General features: G+C 39.2%; 1 protein-coding gene across 1 annotated transcript in view; it reads right to left on the bottom strand.

Annotated features, from left to right (window-relative positions):
- Window positions 1-16,861, bottom strand: part of LOC136331919 (zinc finger protein 420-like) — a 44,328-nt gene that overhangs the window by 8,770 nt on the left and 18,697 nt on the right. Inside the window, 3 exon segments of the mRNA XM_066271084.1 lie at window positions 1-490; window positions 493-2,650; window positions 5,903-5,973. Of these exon segments, the coding sequence (XP_066127181.1) occupies window positions 1-490; window positions 493-2,650; window positions 5,903-5,973 (2,719 nt within the window).

The following is a 16,861-nucleotide window of genomic DNA, read 5'->3' as shown; positions in this document are numbered from 1 at the left end:
TGGTTCTTAAGAACTGAGGAACTTCTAAAGGTTTTGCTTCATTCTAAACACTTATGAGACTTCTCTCCAGTATGAACTTTCTGATGTTTACTAAGATCTGATGACCTTCTAAAGGCTTTGCCACATTGTCTGCATTTATATAATTTCTCTTCTGTGTGAGTTCTTTGATGTACAGTAAGCTGTGAGTTTTGCATAAAGGTTTTGCCACATTCTAAACATTTATGAGACCTCTCTCCACTGTGAACTTTCTGATGTTTACTAAGTTCTGACAAACTTCTAAAGGCTTTGCCACATTGTCTGCATTTATATGGTTTCTCTTTTATGTGAGTTCTTTGATGTATAGTAAGAGTTGAGGAATCAATAAAGGCTTTGCCACATTGTTTGCATTCATATAGTTTCTCTCCTGTGTGAGTCCTTTGATGTATAGTAAGAGCAGAGGAATAGTTAAAGCCTTTTCCACATTCTAAGCATTTATGTGACCTCTCTCCCTATGAATTCTCTGATGATTTTTAAGAACTGAGGAAGTTGTAAACATTTTGCCACATTCCAAACATTTATGGGACCTCTCTCCAGTATGAACTCTCTGATGTTTAATAAGATCTGAAGAACAGCTAAATGCTTTGCCACATTGTCTGCATTTGTATGGCTTCTCTCCTGTGTGAGTTCTTTGATGTACAGTAAGACTTGAGGAATCAATAAAGGCTTTACCACATTCTCTACATTTGTACGGTTTTTCTCCCGTGTGAGTTCTTTGATGTACAGTAAGAGCAGAGGAATAGTTAAAGGCTTTGCCACATTGCCTGCATTGGTATGGTTTCTCTCCCGTGTGAACTCTTTGATGTATAATAAGCTGTGAGTTTTGCATAAAGGTTTTGCCACATTCTTTACATTTGTACGGTTTCTCTCCTGTATGACTTCTTTGATGTAGAGTAAGAGTTGAGGATTGCCTAAAGGCCTTGCCACATTCTCTACATTTGTACGGTTTCTCTCCTGTATGACTTCTTTGATGTATAGTAAGAGTTGAGGATTGCCTAAAGGCCTTGCCACATTCTCTACATTTGTACGGTTTCTCTCCTGTATGACTTCTTTGATGTACAGTAAGAGTTGATGATTGGCTAAAGGCTTTGCCACATTCTCTACATTTGTATGGTTTCTCTCCCGTGTGAACTCTTTGATGTATAATAAGCTGTGAGTTTTGCATAAAGGTTTTGCCACATTCTAAACATTTATGGGACTTCTCTCCAGTATGAACTCTCTGATGTTTTGTAAGGTCTGATGAACTTCTGAAGGCTTTGTCACATTGTCTGCAATTGTATGATTTCTCTCTGGTGTGAGTTCTTTGATGTACAGTAAGGTGCAAGTTCCGGAAAAAGGTTTTGCCACATTCTAAACATTTATGAGACTGAGACCGCTCTCCAGTATGAATTCTCTGATGCCTTGTAAGACTTGAGAAATGGCTAAAGGCTTTGCCACATTCTCTACATTGACAGAGCTTCTCACCAGTATGCACTCTCTGATGTTTAGTAAGAGTCGATGACTTGCTAAAGGCTTTGCCACATTCTGTACATTTGTATGGTTTTTCTCCCGTGTGAATTCTTTGATGTTCAGTAAGAGCAGAGGAATAGTTAAAGGCTTTGCCACATTGCCTGCATTGGTATGGTTTCTCTCCTGTGTGAACTCTTTGATGTATAATAAGGTTTGAGTTTCGCATAAAGTTTTTGCCACATTCTCTACATTTGTATGGTTTCTCTCCTGTATGACTTCTTTGATGTAGAGTAAGAGTTGAGGATTGCCTAAAGGCCTTGCCACATTTTGTACATTTGTATGGTTTCTCTCCTGTATGACTTCTTTGATGTACAGTAAGAGTTGAGGAATCAATAAAGGCTTTACCACATTCTCTACATTTGTACGGTTTTTCTCCCGTGTGAGTTCTTTGATGTAGAGTAAGAGCTGAGGATTGCCTAAAGGCTTTGCCACATTCTCTACATTTGTATGGTTTCTCTCCTGTGTGAACTCTTTGATGTATAATAAGCTTTGAGTTTTCCATAAAGGTTTTGCCACATTCTAAACATTTATGAGACTGAGACCGCTCTCCAGTATGAATTCTCTGATGCCTTGTAAGACTTGAGAAATGGCTAAAGGCTTTGCCACATTCTCTACATTGATAGAGCTTCTCACCAGTATGCACTCTCTGATGTTGAGTAAGAGTCGATGACTTGCTAAAGGCTTTGCCACATTCTGTACATTTGTATGGTTTTTCTCCCATGTGAGTTCTTTGATGTATAGTAAACTGTGAGAACCACTTAAAGGTTTTGCCACATTCTAAACATTCATGAAATACCTCTCCAGTATGAATTTTCTGATGGTTATAAAGAATTGAGGAAGCTTCCTCTTCAGTATGAATGTTCTTATCTTCAGTATGATTTGAACATTGCTTAAAAAATTTGACACATTTACTTTGTTTATTCGTTATCTCCACAACATGAATGACCTGATGAATATTAGAATGTGACATTTGGTCAAACACTCTTCTGTGTTCAAAATGGTTCTCTGGAAACAGAGTTTTCTCATTTTGAGTATGAACTGCTTCTTGTTTGAAGTTTTTCCAAAGTTCATTGCACTGATAACTTTTGTCTCCATTATGTGTACTCTAGTAATTACTGAAGATAGAAAAGCCTTTAGTGAAAGGTATAATTTCATTTAACATGTACACTTATTCCAAAATAACTACTCTGCAATACCTAGTAAACCATGCTGGCTTATAAAATTTGTTCCAAAGTTTATAAAAATGACAGACATTGGAATTATAAACATTTGAAAAACAAATTGAATGACTACTCCACAGATTATATACAATCCTAGCTTTTTCAGATTTTTTTATCCAAAAAATATGAAATAGTAAAGAATAGTTTTTGATCTTTTTATATAATTGTTTTTTATTTTAGTGAGAGGACAGGAGGCAGAGACAGAGTCCCACATGTGTCCTGGCTTAAATCCACATGGCAAACTCACTAGATGATTATGCTTTACCCATCTGGGGTCATTGTTCCAGTGCTCAGCAATGAAGCCATTTTTTTAAGCACCTAGAGCAGTGGCCATGGACCCTTTCTTAGTGAATGAGATCAACTCTCTCAACCAATCCAGCCCTGGCCGTGGAAGGGAAAGACAGAGAGAGAGAGAGAGAGCAAGAATAAAGAGAAAGAGGAGGGGAGAAGCAAAGAGTTGTTCTTCTGTGTGCCCTGATCAGGAATCAGTACATACATACACTGGGCCTATGTTCTACCAGTGAGGAAACCATCCAGGGCCAATCTTTATTTTTAGAAAGTAATTGATTTACAATGTAGCTGACTTAAATAGAAAGTTCCCTAAATGTATATTTGTGACCTATATAAAAAACAAAGAGTTATTCACAAATAAGTGTACTGCCGATAGCTCAACTAGTTAGAACATAATTGAGGGGTCCCCAAACTTTTTACACAAGGGGCCAGCCAGTTCACTGTCCCTCAGACCGCTGGAGGGCCAGACTATAAAAAAAACTACGAACAAATCCCTATGTGTCGGGAGCCGATTCACTAATGCTGGCTAACTAGGTCACAGCAGGAGAAGATTCACAACTGCTGGTTGACAAAGTCACAGCAAAAGAAGATAGAGTCACCGCAGTAAAGACCAACAGCTGCGGGTTGACAAAGTCACCGCAAAGGATAGGCACAACGATACTTCCCCCTTTAATCTTTTGAATTAATCTGGCCTTATATCTCCCCTTTTCTGGGTGTGTGCTATTATTTGTAGCACAGGGATAATAGTATCGTGCTTTTCCTGTAGATTTGTAGTAATTTCATTGGAAACGAGACAGAAGGTGTAAGTTTCACAGAAAAGCTTGTAAGCCCCTTGAACTGGGCTCATAAACATAAGAGGCTGGCCATGATATCCTTCATAAAGGGTTAAGTTTGTAGGAGAACTTCTTCTTATTAATCATGTTAGAAAGAATAAAGTTAGAACTTAACTAGTGTATAAATATAGTTAATGAATAAAGTTTAACTAGACATTAGAATCTTAGGTAAGGTGTAGTAGAGTGGCCTGTTGCGTGGCCTTGGATAGGAGTGCAGCTGGCTAGTAAAGAATGTTTTGTTAAAAGACTTGTTTTGTCACTGAAGACAGTTGCTGGGCTTTTCTCAGTAAAACATTCTCATGAGATTTTTGTATTTTCCAAGAATAAGGAGAGGAATGTGGTGGGATTCATAGCAGCAATAGCAATTAATGCCTTCTGATATTATGTTGCTACTAAGCTATCTTGCAGGTGCACTCTATATATCTTTAAGCAAAAGTTACTCTTGATGTTATGACAATTTCTTAAATAGCAAGCCTTTTGTAGTCTTGTGAAAAAAGAATTAGGACACTACATGAACTCAAGGCTATTTGCCTGAGCAAGCGGTGGTCCTCTGCTAGTCCTTGGTGATTTCGTCTGCTATCTCTTTCTGCGCCCTTTACTCACAACAACAGTAAAATAGTTATTAATTAGTACTAATCTTTTAGAAGTTTGTACCGATATTGTTATTACTATTCAAGTTATTGTATAACTGTACTTTGAATAACTTACCACCTGACTTGTAGCTTATAGATATGAATTAACTGTTATCTAAAAATATGTAACCATAGTGAAACTAAAACAATGATGTATTCAAAATACCATGTGATTGTAACTTAGTGTGTGTGCATAAAAAGTAAAGTTAGACCAGCCATTGGCGGAGATGCCTGGCAGTAAATGCTAACCAGAGAATAAAAAAAGAAAAGAATTCGGCTCTCTCACTCGATTTTCGCCGACGCCGTCTCCTCCTGTGGGACCCCTGGATCCTCCCCCCGGGGCTGGACCCCGGCACCTATGCACACTACACATATCTTATTTTAAAGTAAAAAAACAAAACAGGAACAAATACAATATTTAAAATAAAGAACAAGTAAATTTAAATCAACAAACTGACCAGTATTTCAATGGGAACTATGTTCCTCTCACTGACCACCAATGAAAGAGGTGCCCCTTCCAGAAGTGCAGTGGGGGAGGGTTGGATAAATGGCCTCAGGGGGCCACATGCCATCCACAGGCCATAGTTTGTGGACCTCTGGCATAATCCCAAAGCACAGAGGTTGCTGGTTAGAGACTCCCTGTCTGGGCACATAAAAGAGCAGATCGATGTTCTTGTTTTTCTCCACCTCTCTCCCTTCCCCTTTTTCACTAAAATCAATGCAATGTGTTCTTTTCCTTTTTTCAGAGAAGCAGGGAGACAAAAATAGGAACACTGAGCTGCTCCTGTATGAGCCTTGACTGGGGAATCAGACCAGCAATGTCTGTGCTCCGGGACAACCCTCCAACTGACCTCTCCAGGCAGGGCTCAATATCTTTTTTATTTTCAGAGTGACAGAAAGAGGCAGGGAGAAAGAGAAGAGGAGGAGGAAGAAAGCATTCACTTGTTGTTCTACCCTGTCATCCACTCATTGGTTGCTTTCCTGTGTGCCCTTACCAGGAATGAAATCCACAACCTTGTTGTTTCAGGACAATGCTATTAACCAACTAAGTGGTTAACAGGCCAGAGTGGAATAAACAATTAAAAATTAATAATAATGACTGTCCCACTGTGGCCGACAACCTGCGCTGGTTTTAATGTCATCCAGGTATGCAAAGGTTGCAGGCTCAATCCCTGGTCAGGGCACATACAGAAAAAGATCAATGTTTCTGTCTGTTACTCTCTCTCCCCCCCATTGTTTTCTGTCTAAATAAATAATACAAAAAATAATTGCCACAGGATAGTTCTGTCCATATTAACATCCTTTCTTCTCATCACTCTTCCTAAAATTCCAAGGCTTTCATTAAGTTTAAATTATCAAAACCACACCTTCCACACCTTACCAGTATTGTTTTAGAGAAGAAATCTACTATTCCTGGCTTTTCTAATGTCTGGTTCTCTTCAAATGCCATAGCTGAAAGATATAAAAATAAATGTTCACAGTTATCACACAAGGTAAATAGACATACCAGCAATTATTGACAAAATTGCATTTTAAGAATTCTAAAGGCAGGTTGAGTTCAAAGGTAGCCTGACCAGGGAGTGGCGCAGTGGATAGAGTGTTAGACTGGGATGCCAAGGACCCAGTTTTGAGGCTTTGAGGTTGCTAGCGTGAGCGCGGGCTCATCTGGTTTGAGCAAAGCTCACCAGCTTGAGCCCAAGGTCACTAGCTCAAGCAAGGGGTCACTCAGTCTGCTGTAGCCCCCTGGTCAAAGCACATATGAGAAGGCAATCAATGAACAATTAAGGTGCTGCAACAGGACGTCACGGAAATGGCGCTGTGAGCAGCGCATCCAACAGATCTCCCCAAAATCTCAACAAATTTATCAACTAGAAACAGAAAAATTTATCCTCGGAGCATTCTGGAGTTCCACACACACTGAAAGCGAAAGGACTGTTATAACTTGAATCTGAGAGACGGGTCGGAGCTGAAGGTGTGGAGGAAGCTAACTACCGCACGGACGTTCATTCAAGCCGAGGAGGGAGTACACCTGTGCTGAGTCAACCCACGTGTGCAACTGCCTGCCCACACTTGGGGAGCAACAGTCTGAGCGCTGCCAGCAGCCGCCGGCGTGCCGTGAGAAGCCACGCACACGCACCCTGTGCTGCGGTCCGGTCACAGAGCGAGCTCCCTTGCACCGCCAGCGTCCCCAGCGGCCCGCGTACTGCGAGTGAGAGTCCCCAGCCACCGGTGCCCAGAGCACGCCATTCGCCCATGTGCCCTGAACGTCCCACTCGCCCACACGCCCAGAGCACCCACTCACCTGCACACCCAGAGTGCCCCATTCTCCCGTGTGCCCAGTGCACCCCAGCCACCAGCGGCAAGGCAAGCGGAAAGGGTGCCAAAGCTATCTTCCCTACTCTGGAGATTCTCTCCGTGGGCGGGGCACCTCACCCAGCCATTCAAGCTAACAATCAAGCATTGGGGGAGGGGCGTGCCGGCAGCTTGAAATACTTTCTGGAACACAGCTGCGGATCCAATCACTGAAATTAGCTTAACCCACGAAATCTGCACACCCACGGGGCTCTACTTGATAAGATCTCTCTCGATCCAAGACAAGAGGCGTGATATTTTTTAGTGCCTCTCACTAAAGGGGCGGCGGCAACTTCTGATTGACAGAGCCTCCATATTCAGGGATATACGCTAACAAGAGGGACTTGGCAAATGTTAAGATCTATACAGCAAGCAGCGACTAGTACCTCTTCTTCCCAGCCAAAACAGGCTACAAAGTGTGGAAAGCCTGGGTTGAGAGGTCCAACTGATTGCTAGGCGCTGAACAGTCACCTTGACAACAATTGACTCCCAGCCCCGCTTGATTACGCTGGAGGCTCTGACTGCCAGAGCCTTTCCCAGAGCCTTGCACTGAGTGGGGATAGAGTGAGGATTTCCCAGCTCTTTGAGCCTCTTACTCCCCAGGCAGAAGCAGGGGCAGCCTCATAGCTGGATCACCAGACTGCGAATTCAGGAAGGGGAGACTAGGAGAGAGACTCCGGGAAAGCAAACTCTCTCATTGTTGGACCCTGCAAACGCCAACAAACCTTAACTACCACCGAGACTAAAGCCAATTATATGACATTGCCATAGAATCCCATCAACTGCAAATCCCTACCTAAGCATGACACAGGGGCAGAGCCTGGGGTACAGAGTCACCAACCAGGAAGAGGGAGAGAAAAGAAAAAGGAGAAGTTAACCTCTCAAAATCAAGAAAAATCCACAGACTTTATAACTTGTTCCACTATTTTTTCATTGTTGTTGTTTGTTTCTTCTATCTTATTGCCTTTATCATTACTATTTCTATTTCCTTCACCTTGGTCCTTGTATTCTCTGCCCATCTTATGCTTCCCTTTTCTTGAACTACACTACCCATGAGTGTTACATTTTATTTCTTTTCTTCATCCTTACTCTCCTTTAGGGTTACACTCCAAAACCCTTAACTCTCACTCTCTCCCCTTTTTTTTTTTTTTCTTTTCCTTTTTTTCTTCCTTTGTTTTTCTCTTTTTCTTATTTTTTCCTTTCTATTCGTTTCTTCTTTTCTCCTTTTACTTTTCCTCCCATTCAATCCTCAATCACGAACAAATGATTTAATTTAGGACTCAAATTATTTTTGTTTTTGTTTTTTTTTTTTGCTTTTGTTTTTGGTTTTCTTTTGTTTGTTTGTTTTTGTGGCATTTTGGGTACTTTTTATGTTGCTTTTTAACTCATGAGCATTCCTCCCAACCCAAGGTCTCCATTGTATTTAGTCTTTGCTCCACTTAATACAACAGATTTTTACTTATTATTTTTATTTTTTTTTCTTCTTTATTATTTTTTTTATCCTTTTTTCTGTTTCCCTCTTATCCCTCTCATTATATCTCTTAGTGGACCATCACTTACAAGCAAATCATTTTATACTTGTCTAAGATTTTCTCATTTTTTTTGCATTTAGTAGGTCCCTACTCCCTTTTTTGCCCCTTGAACTCTTCACCCCAAATCAGGCCCTCCGTTATAGGCAGTTTTTGTTCCATTTAGCATAATATAATTCACAGGTCATCACGATATTTCCCTAAAGAGGGGAGAGGAGAGGAAGAGAAGAAAGAAAAAAGGGGGAAATAATAAATTATTACTGGGTTTTTTTTTGTGTGGGGTGTTTTACTTTTTTCCTTTTTTTAACTTTTTATTCTTTATTAATTCTAATTAGTGCTATCAACACGACCACCCTCAGATGCCAATAAGAAAAAGGAAATCGAATATTATGGATACAAAAGATAGAGAGGTAACACAAATAGATGTGGAAAAATCTATGGAGAAAAGATTTAACATATTGGAAACCTTGGAGCTAAATGACAGAGAATTTAAAATAGAAATCCTAAAAATACTCAGAGATAAACAAGAAAACACAGAAAGGCAATTTAGGGAGATCAGAAAACAACTCAACGATCACAAAGAATGTATTACCAAGGAAATTGAAACTATAAAAACAAATCAAACAGAAATGAAAAACTCAATTCACGAGCTGAAAAACGAGGTAACAAGCTTAGCTAATAGAACAGGCCAGATAGAAGATAGGATTAGTGAAATAGAAGACAAGCAACTTGAGGCACAACAGAGAGGAGACTCAAAAATAATAAAAAACGAGAAAGCCCTACAGGAATTATCTGACTCCATCAGAAAGAATAAAATATGAATAATAGGTATATCAGAGGGAGAAGAGAAAGAAAATGGAATGGAGAACATACTCAAACAAATAATAGACGAGAACTTCCCAAGCCTGCAGAAAGAACTAAAGCCTCAAATTCAAGAAGCAAACAGAACACTGAGTTTTTTTAACCCCAACAAACCCACTCCAAGGCACATCATAATGAAGATGACACAAACCAATGACAAAGAAAAAATTCTCAAGGCAGCCAGGGAAAAGAAGAGTACAACATATAAAGGAAGGCCTATTAGATTATCATCAGATTTCTCAGCAGAAACTCTACAAGCTAGAAGAGAGTGGACCCCAATATTTAAAGCCCTGAAAAAGAGGAACTTTCAGCCAAGAATACCATACCCATCAAAGCTATCCTTCAAGTACGAAGGAGATATAAAAACATTCACAAATACAGAAAAGATGAGAGAATTTATCATCAGAAAGCCCCCACTCCAGGAAATACTAAAGGGGGTTTTCCAACCAGATTCAAAGAACAAAACAAAACCAAACCACAAGTAACAGCTCCACCAAGAACACAATAAAACCAAATTTATACTGTGACAACAAAAGAAAAAGAGGGGGGAGAGGATGAAGATTAACAGTAGCAAAGGACGATGAAGCGCAGAAATACTCATAAGATAGGGTACTACAATGAATATGGTAGGTACCCTTTTCATTACTTAATGGTAATCACCCTTGAAAAAACCACCACAAAAACACTTGATTTAAAAAAGGTAGCAATAGAGGAAAGAAATATGGAATACAAACAAACAAAAACAAATGATAGAAAAACAAAAGAGAAGAATCAAACAAGATACAAAACTAAAAAAAACAAAACAAAAACAAAAACAAAAAACAAGATACAAAACTAACAGAAAGCAATTTATAAAATGGCAATAGGGAACACACAAGTGTCAATAATTATACTAAATGTAAATGGATTAAATTTACCAATAAAAAGACACAGAGTAGCAGAATGGATTAAAAAAGAAAATCTAACTGTATGCTGCCTACAAGAAACACATCTAAGCAACAAGAATAAAAACAAATTCACAGTGAAGGGCTGGAAAACAATACTCCAAGCAAACACCCCCAAAAAAGCAGGTGTTGCAATACTCATATCTAATAATGCTTACTACAAGACAGAAAAAGTACTCAAGAGACAAAAATGGTCATTTTATAATGATTAAGGGCACACTGAATCAAGAAGACACAACAATCTTTAATATATATGCACCAAACCAAGGAGTACCAAAATATATGACAGCTACTTATTGACCTTAAAACAAAAACTGACAAAAATACAATCATACTTGGAGACCTCAATACACCGCTGATGGCTCTAGAGCGGTCATCCAAACAGAGAATCAATAAAGATATATTGGCCTTAAACGAAATACTAGAACACCTGGATATGATAGACATCTACAGGACACTTCATCCCAAAGCGACAGAGTATGCATTTTTCTCTAGTGTACATGGAACATTCTCAAGAATTGACCATATGCCTGACCTGTGGTGGCGCAGTGGATAAACGTCGACCTGGAATGCTTAGGTCGCCGGTTCGAAACCTGGGCTTGCCTGGTCAAGGCACATATGGGAGTTGATGCTTCCAGCTCCTCCCCCTGTCTCTCTCTCTCTCTCTCTCTCTCTGTGTCTTTCTCTCTCCCTCTCTAAAATGAATAAATAAAATAAAAATTTTAAAAAAAATTAAAAAAAAAAAGAATTGACCATATGTTGGGCCTCAAAGACAATATCAGCAAATTTAGAAAAACTGAAATTGTACCAAGCATATTCTCTGATCATAAAGCCTTGAAACTAGAATTCAACTGCAAAAAAGAGGGGGAAAAACCCACAAAAATGTGGAAACTAAACAACATACTTCTAAAAAATGAATGGGTCAAAGAAGAAATAAGCGCAGAGATCAAAAGATATATACAGACAAATGAAAATGACAATACGACATATCAGAATCTCTGGGATGCAGCAAAAGCAGTAATAAGAGGAAAGTTCATATCACTTCAGGCCTATATGAACAAACAAGAGAGAGCCCAAGTAAACCACTTAACTTCACACCTTAAGGAACTAGAAAAAGAACAAAGACAACCCAAAACCAGCCAAAGAAAGAAGATAATAAAAATCAGAGCAGAAATAAATGAAATAGAGAACAGAAAAACTATAGAAAAAAATCAATAAAACAAGGATCTGGTTCTTTGAAAAGATCAACAAAATTGACAAACCCTTGGCAAGACTCACCAAGGAAAAAAGGCACAGGACTCAAATAAATAAAATCCAAAATGAAAGAGGAGAAATCACCACAGACATCATAGATATACAAAGAATTATTGTAGAATACTATGAAAAACTATATGCTACCAAATACAACAATCTAGAAGAAATGGATAAATTCCTAGAACAATACAACCTTCCTAGACTGAGTCAAGAAGAAGCAGAAAGCCTAAACAGACCAATCAGCAGGGAGGAAATAGAAAAAACTATTAAAAACCTCCCCAAAAATAAAAGTCCAGGCCCAGACAGTTATACTAGTGAATTCTATCAAACATTCAAAGAAGACTTGGTTCCTATTCTACTCAAAGTCTTCAAAAAAATTGAAGAAGAAGCAATACTTCCAAACACATTTTATGAGGCCAACATAACTCTCATACCGAAATCTGGCAAGGATGGCACAAAGAAAGAAAACTACAGACCAATATCTCTAATGAATACAGATGCTAAAATACTAAACAAAATACTGGCAAATCGAATACAACAACATATTAAAAAAATAATACATCATGATCAAGTGGGATTCATCCCAGAATCTCAAGAATAGTTCAACATATGCAAAACGATTAACGTAATACACCATATCAACAAAACAAAGAACAAAAACCACATGATCTTATCAATAGATGCAGAAAAGGCTTTTGATAAAATACAACACAATTTTGTTTAAGACTCTCAACAAAATGGGTATAGAAGGAAAATATCTCAACATGATAAAGGCCATATATGATAAACCATCAGCCAACATCATATTAAATGGCATAAAACTGAGGACTTTCCACCTTACATCAGGAACAAGACAGGGTTGTCCACTCTCTCCACTCTTATTTAACGTGGTGCTAGAAGTTCTGGCCGGAGCAATCAGACAAGACAAAGAAATAAAAGGCATCCATATTGGAAAAGAAGAAGTAAAGGTATCACTTTTTGCTGATGATATGATCCTATACATCGAAAACCCGAAGGACTCCACAAAAAGATTACTAGAAACAATAAACCAATACAGGAAGGTCGCAGGATACAAAATTAACATACAAAAGTCCATAGCCTTTCTATATGCCAACAATAAAATATTAGAAAACGAACTCAAAAATATAATCCCCTTCACGATTGCAACAAAAAAAATAAAATACCTAGGAATAAACATAACAAAGAATGTAAAGGACCTATATAACAAAAACTACAAGGCATTGTTAAGAGAAATAGAAAAAGACACAATGAGATGTAAAAATATTCCTTGTTCTTGGATAGGAGAATAAATATAATTAAAATGGCCATATTACCCAAAGAAATATGTAAATTTAATGCAATTCCCATCAAAATTCCTATGACATTTTTTAAAGAAATGGAACAAGAAATCATCAGATTTATATGGAACTATAAAAAACCCCGAATAGCCAAAGCAATCCTAAGGAAAAAGAATGAAGCTGGGGGCATTACAATACCTGACTTTAAACTATATTATAGGGCCACGATAATCAAAACAGCATGGTATTGGCAGAAAAATAGACACTCAGACCAATGGAACAGAATAGAAAGCCCAGAAATAAAACCACATATATATGGTCAAATAATCTTTGATAAAGGGGCCAACAACACACAATGGAGAAAAGAAAGCCTCTTCAACAAATGGTGTGGGGAAAACTGGAAAGCCACATGCAAAAGAATGAAACTCGACTACAGCTTGTCCCCATGTACTAAAATTAATTCAAAATGGATCAAAGACCTAAATATAAGACCTGAAACAATAAAGTACATAGAAGAAGACATAGGTACTAAACTCATGGACCTGGGTTTTAAAGAACATTTTATGAACTTGACTCCAATGGCAAGAGAAGTGAAGGCAAAGATAAATGAATGGGACTATATCAGAATAAAAAGTTTTTGCTCAGCAAGAGAAACTGATATCAAAATAAACAGACAGCCAACTAAATGGGAAATGTTATTTTCAAACAACAGCTCAGATAAAAGCCTAATATCCAAAATTTACAAAGAACTCATAAAACTCAACAACAAACAAACAAACAATCCAATAAAAAAATGGGAAGAGGACATGAACAGACACTTCACCCAGGAAGAAATACAAATGGCCAACAGATATATGAAAAGATGCTCAGCTTCATTAGTTATTAGAGAAATACAAATCAAAACTACAATGAGATACCACCTCACCCCTGTTAGATTAGCTATTATCAACAAGACGGGTAATAGCAAATGTTGGAGAGGCTTTGGAGAAAAGGGAACTCTCATCCACTGTTGGTGGGAATGTAAAGTAGTACAACTATTATGGAGGAAAGTATGGTGGTTCCTCAAAAAACTTCAAATAGAACTACCCTATGACCCAGCAATCCCTCTACTGGGTATATACCCCAAAACCTCAGAAACATTGATACGTAAAGACACATGTAGCCCCATGTTCATTGCAGCACTGTTCACAGTGGCCAAGACATGGAAACAACCAAAAAGCCCTTCAATAGAAGACTGGATAAAGAAGATGTGGCACATATACACTATGGCAGGGGTCTCAAACTCAACTCAGCATGTGGGCCACAGAGCAAGATCACAGCCGTTCAGCGGGCCGCACTAGGTCTACAAAAGGCAACTGTTATGCAACATTTTTCTCACTGCAGTTGAAAACAAAAAAAAATCAGTACAACAAGCACAATTGTACAACATGCAGTTTACTCAGTGTCACAAAACGACCAGAAACTGTAGTTCGCATCACAACTGCTGTTAACTAAGCTAATATCTAGCTAGGATGCTAGAGAAATGAAAAATACAAGTAGGCCCCTAGGCTTACTTAATTTTATCCAAAATATTTTGAACTTCGTGGATTAGTCTGTGGGCTGCACAAAATTGTTCGGCGGCCCGCATGCGGCCCGTAGGCCGCGAGTTTGAGACCCCTGCACTATGGAATACTACTCAGCCATTAGAAATGATGACATCAGATCATTCACAGCAAAATGGTGGGATCTTGATAACATTATACGGAGTGAAATAAGTAAATCAGAAAAAACAAGAACTACATGATTCCATACATTGGTGGAACATAAAAATGAGACTAAGAGACATGGACAAGAGTGTGGTGGTTACCAGGGGTGGGGGGAGGGAGGACGCAGGAGGGAAGGAGGGAGAGAGTTAGGGGGAGGGGGAGGAGCACAGAGAAATCTAGATAGAGGGTGACAGAGGAAAATCTGACTCTGGGCGAGGGGTATGCAACATACTTTAATGACAAGATAACCTAGACATGTTTTCTTTGAATATATGTACCCTGATTTATTAATGTCATCCCATTAACATTAATAAAAATTTATTAAAAAAAAGATGCTGCAACAAAAAATTGATGCTTCTCGTCTCTCTCCCTTCCTGTCTGTCTGTCTCTATCTGTCCTTCTCTCTGACTCTGTCTCTGTCACACACACAAGAAAAGTTCAAAACTAAACCAAGAAAGGTAACAATAAAAAAAAAGTCACATCAGAGAGGAATAAAAATTTACTTCCATTTCTGACAGTATCTGCTGAAACACCCAAGCACACACTGGTGATATAAGAAAATTTCCAATTACCAGCCTTGGCCAGTTGGCTCAGTGGTAGAGTGTTGGCCTGGCATGCAGGAGTCCTGGGTTCAATTTCCAGCCAGGGCACACAGGAGAAGCGCCCATCTGCTTCTCCACCCCTCCCCCTCTTCTTCCTCTCTATCTCTCTCTTCCCCTCCCACAGCCAAGGCTTCATTGGAGCAAAGTTGGCCCGGGTGCTGAGGATGCTCTATGGCCTCTACCTCAGACGCTAGAATGGCTCTGGTTGCAACAGAGTGATGCCCCAGATGGGCAGAGCATCGCCTCCTGGTGGGCATGCTGGGTGGATCCCGGGGGGGCGCATGCGGGAGTCTCACTGCCTCCCCATTTCCAACTTCAGAAAAATACAAAAAAAAAAAAAAAAAAAAAAGAAAATTCCCAATTACCAGTTTCTTCTCAAGAAACAGAATTGACAGTGCTGTATGTTCCATGAACTGGTTGCTTTGCTGCTTCCTGAGAGACTGTTTTTGTTTTGCATGACAGAGTGCCACCAGAATGGTAGTTCCTGGTTAATGCATTGTAGACTACTTTAAAAAAAGTGAGTACAGTGGTACTTTGAGATACGAGCAGACTAACATACAATTTTCTTTTTAAAGATACGAGCTTCGACTCTCTCGTATTTTTGTTCGAGATCCAAGCAAAATTCCGAGATATGAGTCGTGATTTGGGAAGCTGCTGCTAGTTGGCGTGTTGGTGCATGGGTCCAGTATCGGCAGCACAATGCCAGCATTTCGTTCTTTCTCACATGTTACCCACAGAATCAAGTCAAATCTCGTGCACTATACTTGTTCTTGCATCATTTTTGCGTTTTTTACTAACTTTTTTTGTGTGCTATCATGGGGCCGAAGAAAGTGAGTGTAAAGGACAGTGGTGAGAAGAAGAGTATGATGTTGATAGAAGTAAAGCAAGAAATAATAGAAAAACATGAGCATGGTGTATGAGTGATTGAACTGGCAAGGCTGTACAACTGCAATACATCTACAATTTGTACCATCCTTAAACAAAAGGATGCCATCAAAAGCACAAATCCAGTGAAAGGAACTACAATTCTGTCCCAATTAAGAACAAATATCCATGAAGAAATGGAGAAGCTTCTGCTTGTGTGGGTGAAAGAGAAAGAGCTGGCAGGAGATACAGTGATGGAGACTGTAATATGTGAAAAGGCACATATTATTGATGGTGACTTGAAGAAGAAAGAACCATCAACCTCAAAAGAGGCAGCAGAAGATATGTTTAAGTCAAGTCATGGCTGGTTTGAAAATTTCAAGAAGAGATCTGGCATCCACTCGGTGGTGAGGCATGGTGAAGCTGTGAGTGCTGACGTTAAGGCAGCTGAAGAGTACATCACACGTTTTGCTGTGCTTATCACAAAGGAAGGCTACATCCCCCAATAAGTGTTCACCTGTGATGAAACAGGATTTTTTTGGAAAAAAATGCCCTGGAGGACTTTTATCACTGCAGAGGAGAAGTTGCCAGACCCAAGAAGGACCGTCTGACCCTTGCATTGTGTGCAAATGCTAGCGGTGACTGTAAAGTAAGGCCACTGCTAGTGTATCATTCTGAAAGTCCTTGGGCCTTTAAGACTCAAAAGATTCTTAAAGAAAAACTTCAGGTTATGTGGTGTGCCAATGCTAGGGCATGGGTTAAGTGGCAGTTTTTTATTGAATGGGTAAATTTCGTCTTTGGTCCTGCAGTAAAGAATATCTTCAAAATAAACTCCCAATGAAAGCATTACTAACCCTTGATAATACTCCATCCCACCCACCTGGTCTTGAA

The sequence above is a fragment of the Saccopteryx bilineata genome, chromosome 3 (assembly GCF_036850765.1).
Source record: "Saccopteryx bilineata isolate mSacBil1 chromosome 3, mSacBil1_pri_phased_curated, whole genome shotgun sequence".
Lineage (NCBI taxonomy): Eukaryota > Metazoa > Chordata > Mammalia > Chiroptera > Emballonuridae > Saccopteryx > Saccopteryx bilineata.
Note: the sequence above shows the minus strand (reverse complement) of the source record. Positions and strands in the feature narration are given on the sequence as shown.